General features: G+C 42.2%; 1 protein-coding gene across 1 annotated transcript in view; it reads left to right on the top strand.

The window, feature by feature from the left end:
* Positions 1-21,923, top strand: part of LOC117545174 (rho GTPase-activating protein 23-like) — a 165,809-nt gene that overhangs the window by 134,290 nt on the left and 9,596 nt on the right. Inside the window, 19 exon segments of the mRNA XM_034214863.1 lie at positions 1,052-1,243; positions 2,163-2,193; positions 2,423-2,466; positions 2,468-2,516; positions 3,600-3,678; positions 3,768-3,828; positions 13,140-13,208; positions 13,210-14,145; positions 14,147-14,558; positions 15,090-15,236; positions 15,770-15,878; positions 16,320-16,359; positions 16,459-16,596; positions 17,163-17,465; positions 17,551-17,612; positions 17,901-18,004; positions 18,715-18,827; positions 19,895-20,047; positions 20,158-20,236. Of these exon segments, the coding sequence (XP_034070754.1) occupies positions 1,052-1,243; positions 2,163-2,193; positions 2,423-2,466; positions 2,468-2,516; positions 3,600-3,678; positions 3,768-3,828; positions 13,140-13,208; positions 13,210-14,145; positions 14,147-14,558; positions 15,090-15,236; positions 15,770-15,878; positions 16,320-16,359; positions 16,459-16,596; positions 17,163-17,465; positions 17,551-17,612; positions 17,901-18,004; positions 18,715-18,827; positions 19,895-20,047; positions 20,158-20,236 (3,121 nt within the window).

Here is a 21,923-nt window from a genome sequence, read left to right as displayed (position 1 = left end):
GATGCTGTAAAAGTCCTTAAACAAGTTTGAAAGAGTCAGTCCGAAGTTTAAACCTCAAATTATAAATAACATAGATTGTATTCAGCACACAATGCAGGTCTGTCCACCAACACATTCTGTCCGTTCACTGACACTAAGTCATGGTCTGGTGAGAAAAAGCGAGCCAACACAACAACTAACAATGCTTCTCATATAAATGCTTGATACTAGTTTGACAAAGTAATGAATATTTTTTTTTGAACTGATTGTCTCTTCCCGCACATGTAAACCAGGTCACAAAGGGTAAATCAAACCGAAGTGCTTTAGCCAATTAGAATGCAGGCAGATTACACTCCACACGCTAGTCAGATACAAGGTAAAACAAAAAAGTATTGTAAAGTGCACTTCTCTAACCGGAGGACAAAAGGGCGTGTGCTCAAGCCCCCTTTGAGGTCTATCTGTGCAAGGCAGGAACACTATCCCTGCACGTCTGATAATGTCGCTGAGATTTATATTGAGGATGGTTGAAAGCCCTGTGCATCTCTTTAAAGTGTACCATGTTTAGTATATGTTTTGGTATCGCTGCTGTGTGTTGTTGGCCTGGGATTGGGACCAGGCTGAAATATCACTGGATATTTGTAATCACACACTCTGTGATGTTGCTGCTCACTTTGCTGCTGGTCATCTGGTCTGCTTTCCATATCTGTGATTATGAGCCATAATCATTTCCTGTTATTCCATGAATGTTATTTATAGAGAGTATATATTTTTAACTCTTCCATTGTTGGCTCGAGGTAATAAATGTGATTAAAGGTGGGGTTGTTGTTGGAAATAGAGCTTCCTCTTTAGAGAGAGGAAGTCTCAGAGAAATTCCTGACATTGATACGACGGGCCGCCCACTTTCTCTGCTCTTAAATGCATTCATCCATGGCTGAGTTCACCGACACACCACACATGTACTTTAAGATCCACATGGTAAAGTTTTGTCAGTGTTGAGGTCTTACCAAGAAGAAAAAAAGGCATGTTAAGACTTATTGATGTGAACATATTCTCCTCCTTCTCTTCTCAAAAGGCTAAAGGACGGAGAGATGGCATGGTGTCGTCCAATGAGAACAGGCGCCGGCCGCTGTCGTCGGGTGAGGTGGAGGGCGTGTCGTGGCATGGCCCCCGGACCATTTATGTCCCGAAGAACTCGCAGGGATTTGGCTTCACGCTGCGCCACTTCATCGTCTACCCCCCCGAGTCCTCCATCCACAGTCTCAAGGTGAGCCCTATCTGCTGTTTAGCCACAATACAAATGGGTTTATATTTAAGTATATGACAAATTTAGAAAGCAGCTCATTTACATTTACTTTTTAATTATAGCTTATTAGCAACATAAAGCTTATTTTGAATGCATATTGAGGTTATTTACCTCACGACAGAGCTATTTGACCCATTACACTGACTTTATATTAAAATCTTTGACACAAAATGTATATCTATTATTGTCTTACTTTTTTATCTAACTTTTAGAAATGTGTCACAGCATTAGTAACATCTATAGTAGAATTAACACTTTCCAATATTAGCAATATTTATGTGTGTGTTGTGTCATTCTGTATATGCTGCCATGTCAAAAAGCTGATCAGAGAAGCAAAGTTGACCTCAGATAGGATGATTGAGTACGGTGTATTTATGTGATCCAAACTCTACAGCTACACACTGTGCTGAGGTGCTTTAGACTGTGTGTGACAGGGGAGAAGCTGCAGCATACCTCTGTGTTTGAGCAGAGCCCTTTGTGTCCAGTCAGGAATGAGCTAACTCAGCATAGCATCAGAGCCTCACACACACACACACACACACACACACACACACACACACACACACACACACACACACACACACACACACACACACACACACACACACACACACACACACACACACACACACACACACACAGGGAGTCCTGTGAGTGACCTAGGCAGCAACAATAATCAAAAGTTTTAGAAATCACAATTTGGAATCTTACAATATTCAAATCGCAGGAAGCCATAATATTTAATACTTGCCCGCTTTAACTCTCACCTCTTTTAAATCCAGGCTAAAGACTTTCTTTTGCCACTGCCATAATCCCACGCTGCACTGCAATTATTTTCTGCACCCCCCCTCTTCTCACACCTGCTCTGTTTCTCCCACAGGATGAAGAGAATGGAAATGCAAATGGAAAAGGTGAGTGCTTCATGTTTCTACTTTACAAGTTGGACTTTCTTTTTGAAACTGTTATTGAATCAGTATCACAGTTGATAAAGTGTCTCTACATGCCTTTGGGACTCATCAGAAACAATGATGTTCTGTATTATGATGCACAAACGATTAGGATGTGTGTGGGGACTCAATGTGAAGGTGGATCTGATTCAACTCTTTGGGTATGCTAATGTGTGTCTCTGTGTTTCAGCAGGATGTCCGCGGTCTCGTTTGGAGCCGATGGACACCATCTTTGTAAAAGAGTGTGAAAGACAATGGGCCTGCTCAACAAGCTGGACTCTGTACAGGTAAAAGACAAACACTCATATGTGAGCAAACAAATGGAAGACATGTGTGTCCCCTGACTGTCCAGCTTCATAATAAGGTGTCACTTCACCTGCAGTTATTACAGAGTTCTAACAGAAATACAATTAAGGAGCAGCAGCAAGTACTTTATAGACTTTGTGTTGCCTCTGTTCCTTCACTCAGGCTTCATACAGGCTGCCCTCTTATTATTGCTTTAAGAGTAATTTAACACACTTCTCACGTTGCTGCAGTCACACTGGTGATGCTGGCTGTGGTCAGGGGTGAAGCAGGCTAAATGTTACTCCCCCCCTAACCTGTATGCTTTGGTTAAACTCCGGTAGGTTTTCCTGTTAAGCGTGGTTCCTCTGAGCAAGTTAAAGCTTCCAAACAGACTCTGGTGGGATCTTTTATTCTCTACTATGTGTATTTTGGCTGTTCATTCAAAAGAGTGTAACGCTATAATCCCATATTAACCCACCTATAATAGATTCTTACCACCCTGATATTTCTTGTTTTTAATCCTGTTTCTTCATGTGGTCATTACTCATGACACAACATGTGCATCATTTGCAGTCTGATAATACTTATAATGCTTATTGTGACGCAAGAGTATAAACATAGAAACCTGATGCATTAGCGTTGCATGACCTGCTGTCAGTCATTACAGTTTGGTTCCCCTGTGACGGTCTTCACGATGAAGGCAACAATAGTGTGAAGGGCCCACAAGAGGTAGATTGTAGGAACTAGCCAGGATTTAAAAATAATTTACTCTGCTCTGCAATTTTTCTGAGCCAACATTTTTATTTAATCCACTTTCTGAATTTACTCAGAATATTCTCCTAAAAAGAGTTATAGAAAGCACATAAAGCACTGTGTACTAAAGACGCAACTACAACTAATTAATATAGTATATCAATTATTTGTCAGGGAAACTCAACATGATGATGATAAGAAGGTTAAGTGCATGAAAATGATAACGGAGCACTTACTTGTTTTATTCTTCTAAAAGCTTGATTGCTTCTCCTCAGGGTCAATCTCCCTCTAACACATGTTTCACCCTGATTCTGAATGTGTGTGTTGTGCAGGGGACAGGCTGGTGAAGGTGAATGGGCAGAGCATTCTGGGTAAAACCTACTCTCAGGTGATCACACTCATCCAAAACAGGTGGGACATTAGTCTTAATGAATTCCATTGTTATGTTCCATCTGATCTGGTATTTATTTTGTTCGTATATTTGGATATTTTTCCTCCAGTGAAAACATTCTGGAACTCTCCATCATGCCCAAAGATGAGGACGTGTTGCAGTTGGTAAGTGTGAGTATTAACTTTCTTCTTTTTTCTCTTCCTTCATGCTTTCACCTTATAACTGAGTTAAGTCACAGCTAGCTAGGCTGTTCGCATGATGGCAGCGATTATGAATTGTTATTATAATTCATGCAGCTACTTATTTAGTTAAACTACTGATATTTGGATTATTTGGTTATAAATCAGAAAACAACAACATTAGTTTGTACAGATGGGAAGAATATATACACTGAACAAAATATAAATGCAACACTTTTGTTTTCACTCCCATTTTTCATGAGATGAACTCAAAGATCTAAAACATTTTCTATATACACAAAATAACCATTTATCTCAAATATTGTTCACAAATCTGAAAAGATCTGTGATAGTGAGCACTTCTCCTTTGCCGAGATAATCCATCCCACCTCACAGGTGTGGCATATCAAGATGCTGATTAGACAGCATGATTATTGCACAGGTGTGCCTTAGGCTGGCCACAATAAAAGGCCACTCTAAAATGTTCAGTTTTATCACACAGTACAATGCCACAGATGGCGCAAGTTTTGAGGGAGCGTGCAATTGGCATGCTGACAGCAGGAATGTCCACCAGAGCTGTTGCCGTGAATTGAATGTTCATTTCTCTACCATAAGCCGTCTCCAAAGGGGTTTCAGAGAATTTGGCAGTACATCCAACCGGCCTCACAACCGCAGACCACGTGTAACCACACCAGCCCAGGACCTCCACATCCAGCATGTTCACCTCCAAGATCGTCTGAGACCAGCCACTCGGACAGCTGCTGCAACAATCGGTTTGCATAACCAAAGAATTTCTGCACAAACTGTCAGAAACCGTCTCAGGGAAGCTCATCTGCATGCTCGTCGTCCTCATCGGGGTCTCGACCTGACTCCGGTTCGTCGTCGTAACCGACTTGAGTGGGCAAATGCTCACATTCGATGGCGTCTGGTACGTTGGAGAGGTGTTCTCTTCACGGATGAATCCCGGTTTTCACTGTTCAGGGCAGATGGCAGACAGCGTGTGTGGCGTCGTGTGGGTGAGCGGTTTTCTGATGTCAATGTTGTGAATCGAGTGGCCCGTGGTGGTGGTGGGGTTATGGTATGGGCAGGCGTATGTTATGGACGACGAACACAGGTGCATTTTATTGATGGCATTGTGAATGCACAGAGATACCGTGACGAGATCCTGAGGCCCATTATTGTGCCATTCATCCACGACCATCACCTCATGTTGCAGCATGATAATGCACGGCCCCATGTTGCAAGGATCTGTACACAATTCCTGGAGGCTGAAAACATCCCAGTTCTTGCACGGACAGCATACTCACCGGACATGTCACCCATTGAACATGTTTGGGATGCTCTGGATCGGCGTATACGACAGCGTGTTCCAGTTCCTGCCAATATCCAGCAACTTGGCACAACCATTGAAGAGGAGTGGACCAACATTCCACAGGCCACAATCAACAACCTGATCAACTCTATGCGAAGGAGATGTGTTGCACTGCGTGAGGCAAATGGTGGTCACACCAGATACTGACTGGTTTCGGGACCCCCCCAGACTCCCCCAATAAAGCAAAACTGCATGTTTCAGAGTGGCCTTTTATTGTGGCCAGCCTAAGGCACACCTGTGCAATAATCATGCTGTCTAATCAGCATCTTGATATGCCACACCTGTGAGGTGGGATGGATGATCTCGGCAAAGGAGAAGTGCTCACTATCACAGATTTGTTCAGATTTGTGAACAATATTTGAGAGAAATGGTTATTTTGTGTATATAGAAAATGTTTTAGATCTTTGAGTTCATCTCATGAAAAATGGGAGTGAAAACAAAAGTGTTGCATTTATATTTTTGTTCAGTGTATGTATACAACCAACATAAGGGTCACAACACTTAATTCTTATTTGTATTATAATCATAATACCATTTAGAAATACGATGAAGTGGGAGATAAAATAATTAAAGCAGAATATCATTTTATCAATATTAATTTTGTTGTCTTTTGAAACAGTCAAAAGATAATACCAAGCTTACATTATAGTCTAGTTGCCAGCATTTTTAACCCAGAAATGTTGAGTACCCCAAAGTTCTGTTATAAAAATGTACAGTATGAGTCCCCAGCACAACCTGTATATGTTGGGCAATTTGCACAATTAGCACAAGTTGCATTAATTAGCATTTTAGCCTGATATAGTTTAAAAATGGCTTGGAAGGTTTGAAATATTTTTGAGTACATTTGGGAGTTATTGAAGATGCTGAAACCACTTCTGACATTTTCTGGATCCGAAATGGCCTAAACAGATAGCTTGTATTTTGAATAGGTTTATTTCAACTATTACAGTATTAAACCGTGCCAAATTAACAATAAGGAATTAATGTTCCGGTGTTGGTTGTTTTATAAGGATTTATGGTACCACTTTACAATAAGACTACCCTTATAAAGGGTTTACGAATAGTTTGTAATTCATTTATTAATTAGGTTGTGAACACTTTTATAAGACATAAACAGGGTAACTGTGACCGGTTGCTTGCCAAATAGTGAGCCCACATTTATCTGTACTGCTAAGTCTTATATTGGCTACTTCGCTTACTTCATCTTCTTCATCAGCCAGCATCCTTGGAATCTGTTGTTCACTGAGTTGATTCTCCCCCCCCTCCATCTTGATGTTTCTTGGCATCTCTTATGACCATTTATTAATGAGTTACTACCATTTATAATTGGTAAAAGGGAGCCTTATTGAAAAGTGTGAAATACAGATTTTACATATTATAACTGAAAGGGTGCGTTGTTTTTAGGTTTAATACACATGTCCATTTATGAATGAGTTATAACATTCACGCTTACCTAATACACATTTTCACATGAAATGCAAAGTAAGATGCAACAGAACCAAGCAAAACATTTTATTCACACGTGAAGAAAATCAGGACTCAAAATAATGACTATTTAGTATGACTGATACACATATTTAAACATAAAAGCTTTTCTCAGACATAAATGAAAGACTTTATGTGTACATAATGGTACTCAGACTGGAAAGGCTTTGTGTATATCCTTGAACAAGCGTCCAATTAGTCCATCAGGGTGAGCAGAGCCAAGCCAAGATGACCATTCAAGACCCTTGAGGTGTTCCTCCAACAAACTCTCTGTACGTAGGCCTGTCACGATAATTAATTTTGTTGAACGATACGTTTTCCCGGAATTTATTGCGATATACGATAATATTGTCGGCACTGTTGTAAGTCCATTTTAGACCACTGACAAAATGATAATATATAATAATAATTCAAGTACATCCTTTTTCATTGAACATTCAACATTGTAAATTAAATGTGAAATAATATTTATATATAATAAATTATATATAATAAATAAAACAAATTAATTAAATAATACAAAATGTATTAAATAAATCACACACAACCCAAACAATAAATTAAATAGACTCAGGTTGGAAAACAAAGCTCTCTTGTGGCCAAAACACGCAATTGCATTTGTGAAAATGCAGTAGTAAAAAATGTTTTTTTTAAAAAATAAAGTAAGTCGAGAAGGTGGGGGCTCTCCATCTCCTGCTCCCAGCTGGGAAAACGGAATGGGGTTGTTGTGTTTCAGGTGCAGTTTAAGGTTGGTCGTATTGCTAGCTTTTGTTGCTACCTTTTTAAAACAAATGCGACATACCGGCTCATTCAATTCCGTAGGTTCAGCTCGTTGATTTGGCTTAAATCCAAAATATTTGATGTGGAATTAGGTTTTGCAACATATTCCATTTAACTTCAAATTCCCCTCAAGTAAGTCACACGTTGTCGCCTACTTGTCTCAAAAAACACTAAGAGCACAGCAGCCGAGGATACAGGTGTGTGTGCTCAGTCAGGACAGTATGAACTGATAAACTGGGTCAAAGTTATGGGCCTTGGAAAACATTTCCCCAACAGGTACAGTGACGTATTTGGGTATAGTGACGTGACGTAACCTCTGCAGAGCCGTTACGTTAAATCCGCGGATTGGTCCACTTCCTCACACACACACACACTCAATCTTTTCTCAGCTGCAGCTCCCCAGATTTCTCAGCCTGAGATGGCGGGACGCTGTGAGTCTGTGTGTGAGCACCAGAGGTCGCGTTAACCGAATATTTTCCGTCTATGATGGATTTTCTTTTACAATGACGGAAAAATCCGAAAGCCGTCCGTCATTTTGACAAATTAGAACAAACTCAGAACAGCGCCACAGTTTCCTCGCAGCGAGGCTCCGGTGTTATGCCGTATTATGCATGCCCGCCCAAAAGGAAATTATACCGTTTCCAAACCAAACTTTGCCGTACAGATCATTGAAATGTCTGTGAGTATTTGCTTTACGTTTTTTTTAAACCCACAATGCTAACGCTGAGCCTCTGAATTAGCAACGAGCGAAAAATGCTAACAGATTACTGCACAGAAACTCACTCATAAAACCCTTATTATTTATCTTTTCTGCACATCCAACGATTGGCATCGTGAGAAGACACAGAATCGATGGGTACATACATCATCACTCTATGATAAGAGTATTATCTCGCGGAGATATTAACAAGAACAGACATCAAAACATGTGGCGCTAGGTAGCTAAAACCGGCAACATGGCCTACCTTGGTCGTAGTCTGGTCAAAACTGGTCTTCAATGGCATTACAACGATAAAAACGCTGCTGAAGTTAATCCATAGGTTAATCCAATGTGTCTGTGTCCATTTGAAATGATTTCTGATAATCCATAAACAATAAACCCTGCTTTTCCGTTTCCAGATGTCAGAGCGAGAGATAGCTTCACTCTCATGCAAAACAATATGCGCAAAGCCCCCACCTTTTTGTGTTAACGTTGATGTCTATGTGAAAACTCCCCTTCAATTCTATTGGCTCTAACGGTCAGAAAGAGATGTCAATCACCAAAATCAATCAATGGGTTCCAGAGAAACGGTAAAAACGATAATTTCCACCCAAATCACCTCAGAGGTGGAGTTTTTGTTGCTAAACCTCTCTAAAAAGTTCAAATGTCACTTGTTTTGCATCAATCTCGATACAGGGTACTTATTATATGTTGTACTTTGAATTCCTAAAGCTTTTAGTCTACCTTACCATCATCCAAGTAAAAAATAATTTTTGGACGGACACTATAATTTGCACTTTTTTTACTATGTTCAATCTGAATTATCTTTAAAATAAAAAACATCTATATTGATTCTGACTTTTCTACATCCAACTCACAGGTTTATCATTACTTTGAGAAAAAAAAAATTCATTTAACCCTTTTAGAAGTATAGTTATGGTCATTTGTTCTGGAAATGTCATTTTCGAGCCTGAGACCTGAAAAACAGGCTTGGTGCTTAACAGGTTAAGGATAATTATACATAATTATCCATATTGATTTTTTTAAAAACATTTTTTATTCTCTTGTACAAGAAGGCCCAGTCTATAACTGCCGAACATAGGAACTGGGTACAGTACCTTCTCCCAGACACAAATACTCAAATAAAATAGTTTACTTTATTAGCATTGGTATTACCAATGCTTACTATTTATTTGATACCAATTTGGTAATACAATTAATAAAAAGAACAAGGTTTGGGTTCGTTCTTCAGATATGACTGCGATGTTAACGTGTAAGCTCAATAATGAACTCCAGCTCAACCAACCATATTGTAATATCTAAGTAATCATCTTGAAATATGACATGTAATTATAATTATTATTATTTGTAATATACACACATCTTATTATGAGGTTGATTTCACATACACTACGCCTCTCTTCAACACTACTTTGTCTACATAATACATAAGCACATTTTAATTAACCTTAGCAATGCATAAAGTTACCTATAATAAAATATCTCTCTAAGTTACAAGGATGACCTTATTTTACCAACCTCAAACAGAAGCCGTTTATTCTACAGTATTATCCCACTTAATGCTTAACATTTCGGTATGTAAGGGATAATGTGCAGCGAGGTCCCTCCGCTTCGCGTCGGGCTCCTGATCAGCCTGTCGGGTGTTCTTTACCCATAATGACCAAGTCGCTGCACATTATCTCGCTTATTACAAGGCCACATTCTCAACAAAGTAACGACATCACTCCCAATATTAATTGAATTTTTTTTATTGATTTAGGATTTTTTTTATTGATTTAAAAAACAGTATTATTGATTTAAAAAGTACTTTTATTGATTTAAAATGACATGCATCCGTTAATAGTCCGTTGGCAGGAACTGCTTCGATAGCGTTTTTGCAGAGCTTTTTGATTACAGATTTGAAAACATCGTTGCTTTACAAGTAGCACAATTCATGATGTCAAATCTAGATATCCCTGCCCTAATGCCAAAGTAACTGGCAACTGAATATGTTTTGCCGTTTGATGTCTGGACCAGCCTACGTAAAAAGGACCGCAGCTCTGTGTTAAGGTTTATGCCCCGTAGCTGATCAGCTAGTCTTTAAATTGTTTCATAGCCCATAATGTGGTCCGTCTTTTCGCCTCTCTTACTTCTCCACTGTTTTCTTGTCCCTCTTGTCTTTTTATTTTCTTCACTGGGGACTCATCAGCCACTAGCCATTCATCCTGTGCTCTCCAAATATATTAAAATTAATATTAAAATCCTCCATGTTGCTCCCAGACGGTAGACAACGGAAAACTTCGACCAAACTGTATAGTTAAATCGACCGGACTTCTTTCTGCAGATGAGAGCGCCCTTAAAGGAATGCTCCACTCATTAGATAATTAATCAAAACTTCAGTATTTAGTGAAACATTATGTTTAAACCATACCCTGAAGAAATCAGCGATATTCCCCGGTAAATAATGATTTTATAGCTCTTTTTTATCAAAACCTGTATATTCCGTCAGGCAGCTGCCATTTTGGCCATTTTCAGTAGTCACGTGATGGTCGTGACGTCATCCATGCGTTCACTTTGTAAACACACAAAAACATGGCGGAGTATTTGAGTATTGTCTGGGCCCCAGCAAACATTTTAGAACATTTACTGATTTAAGCTAGAGAATTAAAGCAGTCTGGACAGTCTGAGAAATGTCACCGGACAATTCAAAGACTAGATAATTCCAAAAGATCCCTATCTACAAAACTTCAAATTCAAATATTTTATTAATTAAAAGGCCAACTACAGGCAAACAATACAATTGTGTATATCATGTACTGCCCAAATAATATAAAATAAAGTTTTCTAAAAAGGCAAACAATACAACCCCAATTTAGGCCTACTTAGTAGATACAATGATTTTGATTACTAGATATGTATGCATGTAGTACCACCCTTGCTAGCGATTCCCTCTCTAGTTTAGCATACTCAGCCTCGTTGTCCCTGGCCCTAGAACCACGATTTTATGGGGCTGGAAAAACTGGGGAAAAGTACCCGCGAGCCGGTACTACGCTATATGGAAAGGCCACCAAAAACTGGCCTGGCCTGGACGCTAAAGGACGTTAAACGGGGCTACCCGCTGCAATGGAAATGCGCCATAACATACCTTATTCTTACTCCTAGCACCACTTCTGGTCCTCCGTCGCTTCACACTTGCAGAGGGCGATTTCTCAACTGGCCGAACTGGTGTCCTGGTCGGTGATGACACTAAAAAGACCGATGGCACTGCATCTCCATTAAGTAATGGTTGTTTAATAAATCCCATTTTATGTTTTATCATACTCTCAGAGTAGTCGTCCGGAAACTTGAAATGTTCGCTGCATACATGCGCCTGTGGATCTTTCGGTTCGGGCCGGGCACATTTCGCTAGCCACTGCCTCCGAACATACTTCCTACGCTTACCTTTTGGCAACAGATGGAACCGAGCATTCCGTGGATTGTTCCTATCCGAATTGTGGCAATGTTTCGCGATACAATGAGGCATATTTCTATAGAATTGAGAGAGTAACTAGAGTAAACAACATGAACATCAATTTGTCCTCGACACCAAACGCATAGTTTACGTCACTTCCGGTAAAATGGCGCCGCCCACAGAGTTGATGTTATTTCGGTAATTAATCCGTTTAAAATCACTGATAACGTCATCGGATTAAAAAAAAAAAAAGACTGTTTTATCGGATGATAATTATTTAAAAATGCGTGTCATGAGCATTCCCTCCCTTTAACAACGGTCAATAAATCCTTGACAGCGGTCTGTACTACTGGATTAACAACGTGTCACGTGTTCTGAATTGACCAATCAGAATCCATTATTCAACTAAACCATGTAATAATACATTTTAATTTGGAGACTAAGATTAGCATCGTTAGCACAGATGTAGCTACCACTTGCTTACATGCTAACCCAAGCCTTAAAGGGATCTATCATGCAAAATGCTTTTTTTCATGTCTTTTATACATAAATATGTGTCCCCGGTGTGTCGGGGAACTCGCGCAGTGTAAGAAAATAAAACTTTCTCTTTTCCTCTGTTCCCACATCTTTTAAAAACGGGGGTACAACGAGCAGATACAGATTTGCTGCCGATACTACGTAATTTCGGATGGTGGACCCACAAAGAGTTGCTATCAGAAACAATGCCTGACGTGTTTTGGACGTAATATGGTATTTGTTTACATTACCAAGCATCGCTAACACTGAGAACTAACCTGTACTGAGCACATGTGTTTAAAAAGCAGGAAATAAAAAAAGGAACTCACCTTGTGGTAAACCCTTTAAGAGAAAAATTATTTGAGCTCCATACTATTTCAGAAATAATCCTTGAAGTGCTTTGATAGTAATTCTATCGCTCAAAGTGGAGTCGAAAGAGATGAGTTTTCAGTCTGCGCCGGAAGATGTGTAAGGATTCTAGCAGTTACTGGAAACCAGTGAAGTGAGCGGAGGAGCGGCGTGGTAAACAAATTATAAATGGTAGTAACTCATTAATAAATGGGTATGTGTTTTACACTTTACAAGGCTCCCTTTTGGCAGTTATAAATATTAGTAACTCATAAATAAATGGTCATAAAGAGATGCCAAGAAACATCAAGATGGATGGGGGGAGAATCAACTCAGTGAACAACAGATACCAAGGATGCTGGCTGATGAAGAAGACGAAGTAAGCTAGGTAGCCAATATAAGGCTTAGTCATCTTGCCGAATAGTTAGCCTGTGTTGATGTATGAAAACGGTTAGAACTGGTTTATAAATGGTTCTTAATGCATAATAAAGTGTTTACAACCTAATTAATAACCTAATTATAAACCCTCTATGAATCCTTTATAAGGGTAGTCTTATTAAATACATACGGTACAGCTGCATGTTGCACCTCTCCGCCCTCAGCTGTGCCCCCCCTGTCCGTCCTGTCTGACACTGTGGTCCTCTCCTCAGGCGTACTCGCAGGACACCTACCTGAAAGACAACGAGCCGTATGTGGGTGAGGCTCAGAACCTCCCTGTGCCCCCCCCCCCTCTGTTACCCTGCCTCTAAGCCCGGCCCCCCGTCCCCCCAGCCCGGCCTCAGCCTGCACAGTCCCCTGGACAACTGGCAGTGTTGCCCCGGCGCCTCTCCACTGGACAACCGCCCCCCCGCTGCACCTACCCCCACCTCCGGCTGGCCCGGGGTTCCTGACGATGCCAGCGGCCACATCCCGCCTCCCGCGCGGCCCCGAGGCCGTTCCTCTTCGGCCCTCAGTGCACTGGACTTTCACTTTGCTAACCACAACGCTGCCATCGCCTCCGCCACCCTGCCCCCCCCACGGAAAAGCAGCCTGCCGGCCCCCGCCCGCTCCCACGCAGACTCTCTGTGCCACCAGGCTCTGTCGGACTGGTACTACAGCCAGGCTGAGGCGGCGGAGAACATCCCCCCCCGCCACCGCAGCATCTCTCAGGACTGTTTAGCGGAGCTGGGGCTGGCCCTCGGCCCGGGACCCTCACCGGGCTCCGTCCCCTCTGCAGAGCAGCGCAGGAGAGAGGCCCTCCTGAGCCACCAGCAGGCAGCCGCTGCCTCCCATGACTCCTACTGGCTGGGGGGCTTGGGGGGGTTGTCGGGCCCCGGCAGCCGGTCCTGCTCAGAGGGCCTGCTGGCAGCGTATGCAGAGTACGAGCACAACTACGGCCGCTCCGTGGAGACCCTGGCCCAGGCCTCCGCTCTGGTGTCAGCACGCCATGAACCCCCCCCACATGGCCCCCAGACTGCTAACTACAGAGAGCAGAAAATGTCAGCGGGGCATCAGCACCAAACCACAGCGTCCTCCCCCATCACTGCCTCCTCCACAGTGCCTCCCAGCGGCAGGCGGGGGGGGCAGGTAGCTGAGCCCCAGACCCGGCGCGTTAAAGAGGAGGAGCTGGTGGGCTACAGGAGCTACAGCCCCTCCTTCTCCCGCAAAGCCGGACACCCCCCTCCAGCAGGCCCACTCCTTCAGAGAGCCCAGCTGCAGCGGCCCCCACCTCACCTGGAGCCCTGCAGACTGTGAGGGGGCTCTGGTCCCCAGGCCCCAGTCCACCCCCGCCCTGTCTGCATCAGACGAGGAGAGAGACGGCCTGGGGGAGGACCGGGAGCTCCTCTCCCCCGTCTCTCTGAACCAGGAGGTGGTGCTGAGGCAGAAGCCCCCCTCTGGCCGCAGAACTCCTGTTCAGGCCGCCCGACATCCCCACTACCCCCCCCAAGCAGAGCCACCAGAGCCCATTGGTCTGGAACCTTCACGAGGGACCCCCTCTCCTGTCTCTGGGGGGCCGACCCCCACCCGCAGGGCTAACGGTAGACTGGCACAGCATGCATACAACTCCCTGTCCTCCATCCCATTCATAGGTGAGTCACTGTTACAGTGGCAACAGCTGTCAGAAGATGTCACACTCACCAGTACCTGTCCCAATAATCAATTCAATTCAAATAGCTTTATTGGCATGACGTAATGACAATGTTGCCAAAGCTTTGCACAATTACGACGTTTTTACATAAATATACATTTGGAATGTAATGTTATATTCATAAACATTTTGAACAGAAGCAAATAACATGTTTTCTTTACAAGGAAAACTATAAAATGTACGAACATGAAAAAAATAGAAAAAGTTAAGATGAGTTATTGATTATTGTGCAGAATAATGCTGATAATACATTCTTATATTACATAAATATAAAAATGATAAATAGAGACCTGGTGTGTTTCTACCCATCTCAACATTTCTGTGTGTTAATACCAGTCAGTGTGTGTCATATGTACCCTCACTAGTCACTACATTCAGTTAAGTCTTGTCAAGTGTATGTTTGTTGTCAGTTAACCCTGAGAGTGTTAGTTGTGTTATCTGTCTCTGTAACTCTCTCCTGTGGCGGCCTCAGATGATCCCAGCAGCCCCGGCTCTGACCTGCAGGCCTGCTATGTTCCTGCCTGCTCTGTTGTGTCCAGTTCCACTGTGGCCACCCTGTCTGTCTCCCCCACCCTCTCCTCCATCTCCCCCTTTGTCACACTTTGTTCTCAGAACCTCAGTGAGTCTCACTCTCAATACTGAAAAGCTTCTCACAGAGCCAGATCAATATCTCGTATGTCTGACATTGACCAACATCACTGCCATTGTTTGCTTAATTCATTTGAATCAAGATGAAGTGATGTAATGCATGCAGAAAAGATATATATATATATATATGTCTAGTCTCAGCCTCATTCTCATTTTAAAGGAGTACACTGCTATCTAAAAACACTGCTGCACATGTATCCACAAATCTGTTTCACTCATTCAAACTCTTGTTGGATTGATTTATTTTAATGTAAAACTCCTGATAACGAAAGGACATTGCATGCTGCAGCGCTGTAGGGTAAAATGTATCCAAAAACTGAGAACTAAGCCTTTAGTTCCTTTACCTGGCTTATGTCAAAGTTTAAAATCAGCTTCACATTTCCCCACCATAAATAACATATTGTGTACCCTGCCTCTGTGTCACATGTCACTACCATTCATTATAAAATACATCTTAGTCTCCTTCTCCTCCTCCCCTCTCTAACTCCTCTTGTCTCTCTTCAGGGAGTATTAAAAGTCGCCGCTCCTCCTACCTGCTGGCCATCACCACAGAGAGATCCAAGTCCTGTGACGAAGGTCTCAACACCTTCAGGGAGGAAGGCCGTGTCTTCTCGTAAGAACTCAAAGGGCCATTTAAAAACTGCATTCTTTACTATTCCATATAGTGTCAGAAATTAGTAGTGTTAAACATTGTGTGCCGCAGAGCCTTCACAGTGACACAGGATCATGGATAGACACTTCAAGTTTTCTGAAGTAAATACCAAGCATAATAGATTTAAACTGGTCCAAGTTTCACAGTTTATAGTGTATTTGTTAGGTACAAAGAGCCTATATTGCATATTGCCTTTTCGTAAACAACATTGTGAATAGGGGAAATGCAATGATGTAATTTCCGCTTTTTTTTTTGTTATTGACATTTGTTGTTTTTATAGTTACTAATATGTTTTGTTTGAATTATTTTGGTTGTCAAAACGTATATTTACCATTGAGTATATATTTTTCCCATGTCTTTACAAGTTCTGTTTGTGTGGCTCCTGTCCGTTCTGTTTCACAGCAAACTACCAAAAAGGGTCAAGAGCTTTTTCACTGATGGGGTAAGTGTTCAACATGTGCTACTGTATATTTGTACTTTATATTTCTATTTCCAAACAAACTGTGGTGTGCACCCCATAATAACCCTTGTTGTGTTTCAGTCTCTGGAGAGCCTGCGAGCTCAGGAGGACGCCCGCTCCAAACGCCACTCCACCTCCGAGCTGGGAACCATCACCTTCAGCGACATACGCAGGGAGGGCTGGCTGCACTGCAAACAGATCCTCACCGAGAAGGGGAAGGTAACACACCCCTCAATTTCTCAATACTTTATATGCAAAGAAAAACAAGAAATTATAGGAAAGAAAATTGCTGAAGTTTGATTAATGTTTTGCACGTGAAGCAGACAAGAGGAACCTCATCGCAGTTCAGTTCTGCCTTCCAGCTGTGAAACTGCTTTCATCACTCAATTCTGCACATAAGTGTTCTGGGATTTAACTGGGCAGGACTCAAATACATTAAACATGAACATTTCCCAGAGCAGAAATTCTAAACGTTCGCTAATTTTACTGCAACGACTTTGGCACTGGGATGCAAAGAACAATCCTGGTTAACTCCTTAAATCCAAATTAAAGGAGTATTCTTCATTAAGAGAGGCTATTGTATCATGAATATAATGTGTGCCGTGCGCAGGACATGTCCTTCTTTATTTCATAATGTATTTTAACATTTGATCCGGCATTGATCAATTTTAACTCAATGTATTGATAACCTGATTACACATTTCTCTCTGTAACTTTTACCAATTAAAGTTAGTATTGCTATGCAACGATGGGCTGACTGTTGTCTCTGTATTTCCTTGCTGTAGAAAGTAGGAGGTGGCATGCGACCATGGAAACGCGTCTTCTCCGTGCTGCGCTCCCATTCGCTCTTCCTCTACAAGGACAAGCGAGAGGCCGTCCTGCACGGGGCGGGGCCCGGCCAGGACGAACATCCTCCAATCAGCATCCGCGGCTGCCTGATCGACATCGCCTACAGTGAGACCAAGAGGAAGCACACCCTGAGGCTCACCACGCAGGACTTCTGCGAGTACCTGCTGCAGGCCGAGGACCGGGACGACATGCTGGCCTGGATCAGGGTCATCAGGGAGAACAGCAAGACCGGCAACGAGGTGGGGTCTTCATACACACATACTCTCATGGAATTTACACAAACACACACATACTGACCTCTTCTGTCCCCTCCTCTTTCTCTAGGAGATCGGTTTCTCAGGACAAGCTCTCATCAACAAGAAGCTGAACGACTACAGGAAACACAGGTCAGCTCTATGATCAGACCACCACTGTCCCTTATCCTCTGTGTGAGGAGGGTCTCTATTGCTCAGGGCTAGAGGCCTGTCCGAGGCAATAACTGAGAGCAGATACCATGAACCAAAAATAAAACAACCCTCATCGTGTTTTCATTCATGTATCTGAGGTCATCATTCAATTTTTATAAAGAACTGAAAGATATTTTTACTGAAATCTGTATAAACGTCCTCTTCACACCTCTTCTAATCACAGTGTACTTGATGTTCTTCTGTCTTGGTTTGTCTCCCTGGGTGCAGTCTGACAGGCAGTAAGCCTGACTCCTCTCCCAGAGCACATCGCATGATACCTCCCTTCCTGCTTGCTAAGACTGACAACGCCTCAGTGAACCGGGCGAGAACTGGTGAGTCCCGATATGACCTGGTCTGAGTCCACCATGCACCCAGAGGAGTGTGAGGGCTGGCAGGGATCACAGGGGGGCTCTGATGTGTGCTGGTACCAAAAGGAATGGTACCAGTACACATCTCAATGAGGGAGAAAGAGTAGATTCAAGCCTTCATATTAACTTTATATCTTTCATGTGGAGAAATCCATTTGAAAGCAAACATGAATCATCTGTACATTTAGCCTACTTTAAAACATACCTGGAGGGGGACATAAAGACTTATGGTTAGTTTCTAATTCAAATGTAATTTACCGTTAGCATTTGCCTGAATTTGAGTAATAATTCAGAGTATGATTGGCACTGCATTTTGTTATAAATCTACACTATAGCTTCTGATGATGAACCTTGAATCATTACATTGTGTTTTTTTTTTTTTAAATGCCATTGATAGAAAATTCACTATTCTATGTTAAAATGAACTATCACATACATAGTGAATGTCCTTGTTAGCTCAGGAAGTGTGTGTGTGTGTGTGTGTGTGTGTGTGTGTGTGTGTGTGTGTGTGTGTGTGTGTGTGTGTGTGTGTGTGTGTGTGTGTGTGTGTGTGTGTGTGTGTGTGTGTGTGTGTGTGTGTGTGTGTGTGTGTGTGTGTGTGTGTGTGTGTGTGTGTGTGTGTGTGTGTGTGTGTGTGTGTGTGTGTGTGTGTGTGTGTGTGTGTGCGTGCGCAGATGACAACAAGGCACTGTGGGGCATCAACATCATGAAGAAGGCGAAGAAGACGGGCAGTCCGAAGGCTTTTGGTGTGAGACTGGAGGACTGTCAGCCTGCTGTCAACCACAAAGTGAGCCTTCAGGATGAAATATGAGCAACCACAATAACATGGCTCAGAGCCTAAAAATAACAGGAATTTGCTGTCTTAAAAAATAATGTCATTCTGTAGCAGTCTCTCATTATTTGGTACTTTGCCAGTTCTCCGTTCCTTTTACTGAATGTTACAATTCCCTGAGCTGATTGGAGGGGATTAAGATCACCTGTTGGCTCTTAATTAAGAATTGTGAGAGCAGCTTGTGGATTTCCCCTCTAGACCAATCAGAGTGAGACAAGAAAATGTTTGACTTGAGAGAGGTAGAGAACTGCTTCTTCCTTTAAAGAAGTACCCAGATATAAATGTATTTGTTTCGGGTTCTGAATGGAGACATGACAAATAACAAAAGAGAACCCGTTCATATTCGGAAAATCAATTCATAAGTAATTACTGAAAGAAACCCTAGAGTTCTTTAATTAAAAGATTATCAATAATTCTAGGATTAAATCCTGACAAACTGAGCTGACACTAAGCAGGACTCTAACTTACTATCTATTGAATGTCTTGCATATTGAAAGCAAAGCCTTGTAACATCTCAAAATATAGTTTCTATTGTCATGTCAAATGCTTGAATGAATGAATGAATACTATTTAAGTCATAATCAACTGTACCAGGCAGTACTGAAAGAAATTCATCTCAGTGATGTCACATGCCTAAAGGGCCCTTCAGCCAAATCAGGATAATTTAATAAGTTGAGGTAAGTGTGTATTAACTTTGGATCAGACCCATTAGACTGGTATTAGGTTGCATTTTTTAATGTAGAATTTTCAAAGACACATTATAAATATATGATACATGTTTAAGAAAGACAGTAAATAATGAATCGTCTAAAAAAATAGGGTGTGAACTTGGGCTAGCCATCACTTCATATGGCCATTATATTTAGAAACGCAGGTCTCTGTGTTTCTAAATATACAACACTGACTGAAGTCATTTATTTGTTGCCTCCCTTTCTAATTTACTTTCATCACAAACATCCTTTATTTGCTTCACTCCTCCATCATTAACTCCGACACGTCCCTCTCTCCCTGTATGTCCTCAGTTCGTCCCTCTGATAGTGGAGATGTGCTGTGGGGTGGTGGAGGAGACGGGTTTGGAATACACCGGGATCTACCGCGTGCCGGGGAACAATGCCATGGTGTCCAACCTGCAGGAGCATCTGGACAAGGGCCTGGACATCAACACAGCTGAGGAGGTACATGTGTAACTGGAGCCGTAACTAAGAATCATTGAGGTACATTAGGAGTGTTTTATGTGTAAATGCTTCATGGAAAACACTAACCCCTCTCTTGTGTGTCTCAACAGAGATGGCAGGACCTGAACGTAATCAGCAGCTTGCTCAAATCCTTTTTCCGGAAACTGCCTGAGCCTCTCTTCACTGATGGTGAGTCCTCATCAGTTTATTGTGAAGCGCAGCAGGAATCATAATGAACCTCTGTAGTGCACATTATAAAAGTAGGGCTGCAACTGGATGCTTTTTCCAGTTTGTATACAAATAAACATAATTTAATGCATGGGGCAAAAAAGTATTTAGTCAGCCACCAATTGTGCAAGTTCTCCCACTTAAAAAGATGAGAGAGGCCTGTAATTTTCATCCTAGGTACACTTCAACTATGAGAGACAAAATGGGGGGAAATAATCCAGGAAATCACATTGTAGGATTTTTATGAATGAATTGGTAAATTCCTCTGTAAAATAAGTATTTGGTCACCTACAAACAAACAAGATTTCTGGCTCTCACAGACCTGTAACTTCTTCTTTAAGAGCCTCCTCTGTCCTCCACTCGTTAACTGTATTAATGGCACCTGTTTGAACTCGTTATCAGTATAAAAGACACCTGTCCACAACCTCAAACAGTCACACTCCAAACTCCACTATGGCCAAGACCAAAGAGCTGTCAAAGGACACCAGAAACCAAATTGTAGACCTGCACCAGGCTGGGAAGACTGAATCTGCAATAGGTAAGCAGCTTGGTGTGAAGAAATCAACTGTGGGAGCAATTATTAGAAAATGGAAGACATACAAGACCACTGATAATATCCCTCGATCTGGGGCTCCACGCAAGATCTCACACCGTGGGGTCAAAATGATCACAAGAACGGTGAGCAAAGATCCCAGAACCACACGGGGGGACCGTCAATGACCTGCAGAGAGCTGGGACCAAAGTAACAAAGGCTACCATCAGTAACACACTACGCCAGGGACTCAAATCCTGCAGTGCCAGACGTGTCCCCCTGCTTAAGCCAGTACATGTCCAGGCCTGTCTGAAGTTAGCTAGAGAGCATTTAGATGATCCAGAAGAGGATTGGGAGAATGTCATATGGTCAGATGAAACCAAAATAGAACTTTTTGGTAAAAACTCAACTAGACGTGTTTGGAGGAGAAAGAATGCTGAGCTGCATCCAAAGAACACCAGACCTACTTTGAAACATGGGGGTGGAAACATCATGCTTTGGGGCTGTTTTTCTGCAAAGGGACCAGGACGACTGATCCGTGTAAAGGAAAGAATGAATGGGGCCATGTATCGTGAGATTTTGAGTGACAACCTCCTTCCATCAGCAAGGGCATTGAAGATGAAACGTGGCTGGGTCTTTCAGCATGACAATGATCCCAAACACACCGCCCGGGCAACGAAGGAGTGGCTTCGTAAGAAGCATTTCAAGGTCCTGGAGTGGCCTAGCCAGTCTCCAGATCTCAACCCCATAGAAAATCTTTGGAGGGAGTTGAAAGTCCTGTGTTGCCCAGCGACAGCCCCAAAACATCACTGCTCTAGAGGAGATCTGCATGGAGGAATGGGCCAAAATACCAGCAACAGTGTGTGAAAACCTTGTGAAGACTTACAGAAAACGTTTGACCTCTGTCATTGCCAACAAAGGGTATATAACAAAGTATTGAGATGAACTTTTGTTATTGACCAAATACTTATTTTCCACCATAATTTGCAAATAAATTCTTTAAAAATCAGACAATGTGATTTTCTGGATTTTCTTTTTCTCATTTTGTCTCTCATAGTTGAGGTATACCTAGGATGAAAATTACAGGCCTCTCTCATCTTTTTAAGTGGGAGAACT

The sequence above is a fragment of the Gymnodraco acuticeps genome, unplaced genomic scaffold (assembly GCF_902827175.1).
Source record: "Gymnodraco acuticeps unplaced genomic scaffold, fGymAcu1.1, whole genome shotgun sequence".
NCBI lineage: Eukaryota > Metazoa > Chordata > Actinopteri > Perciformes > Bathydraconidae > Gymnodraco > Gymnodraco acuticeps.
The sequence above is the reverse complement of the archived record's forward strand: the minus strand, read 5'-3'. Positions and strand labels throughout refer to the sequence as shown.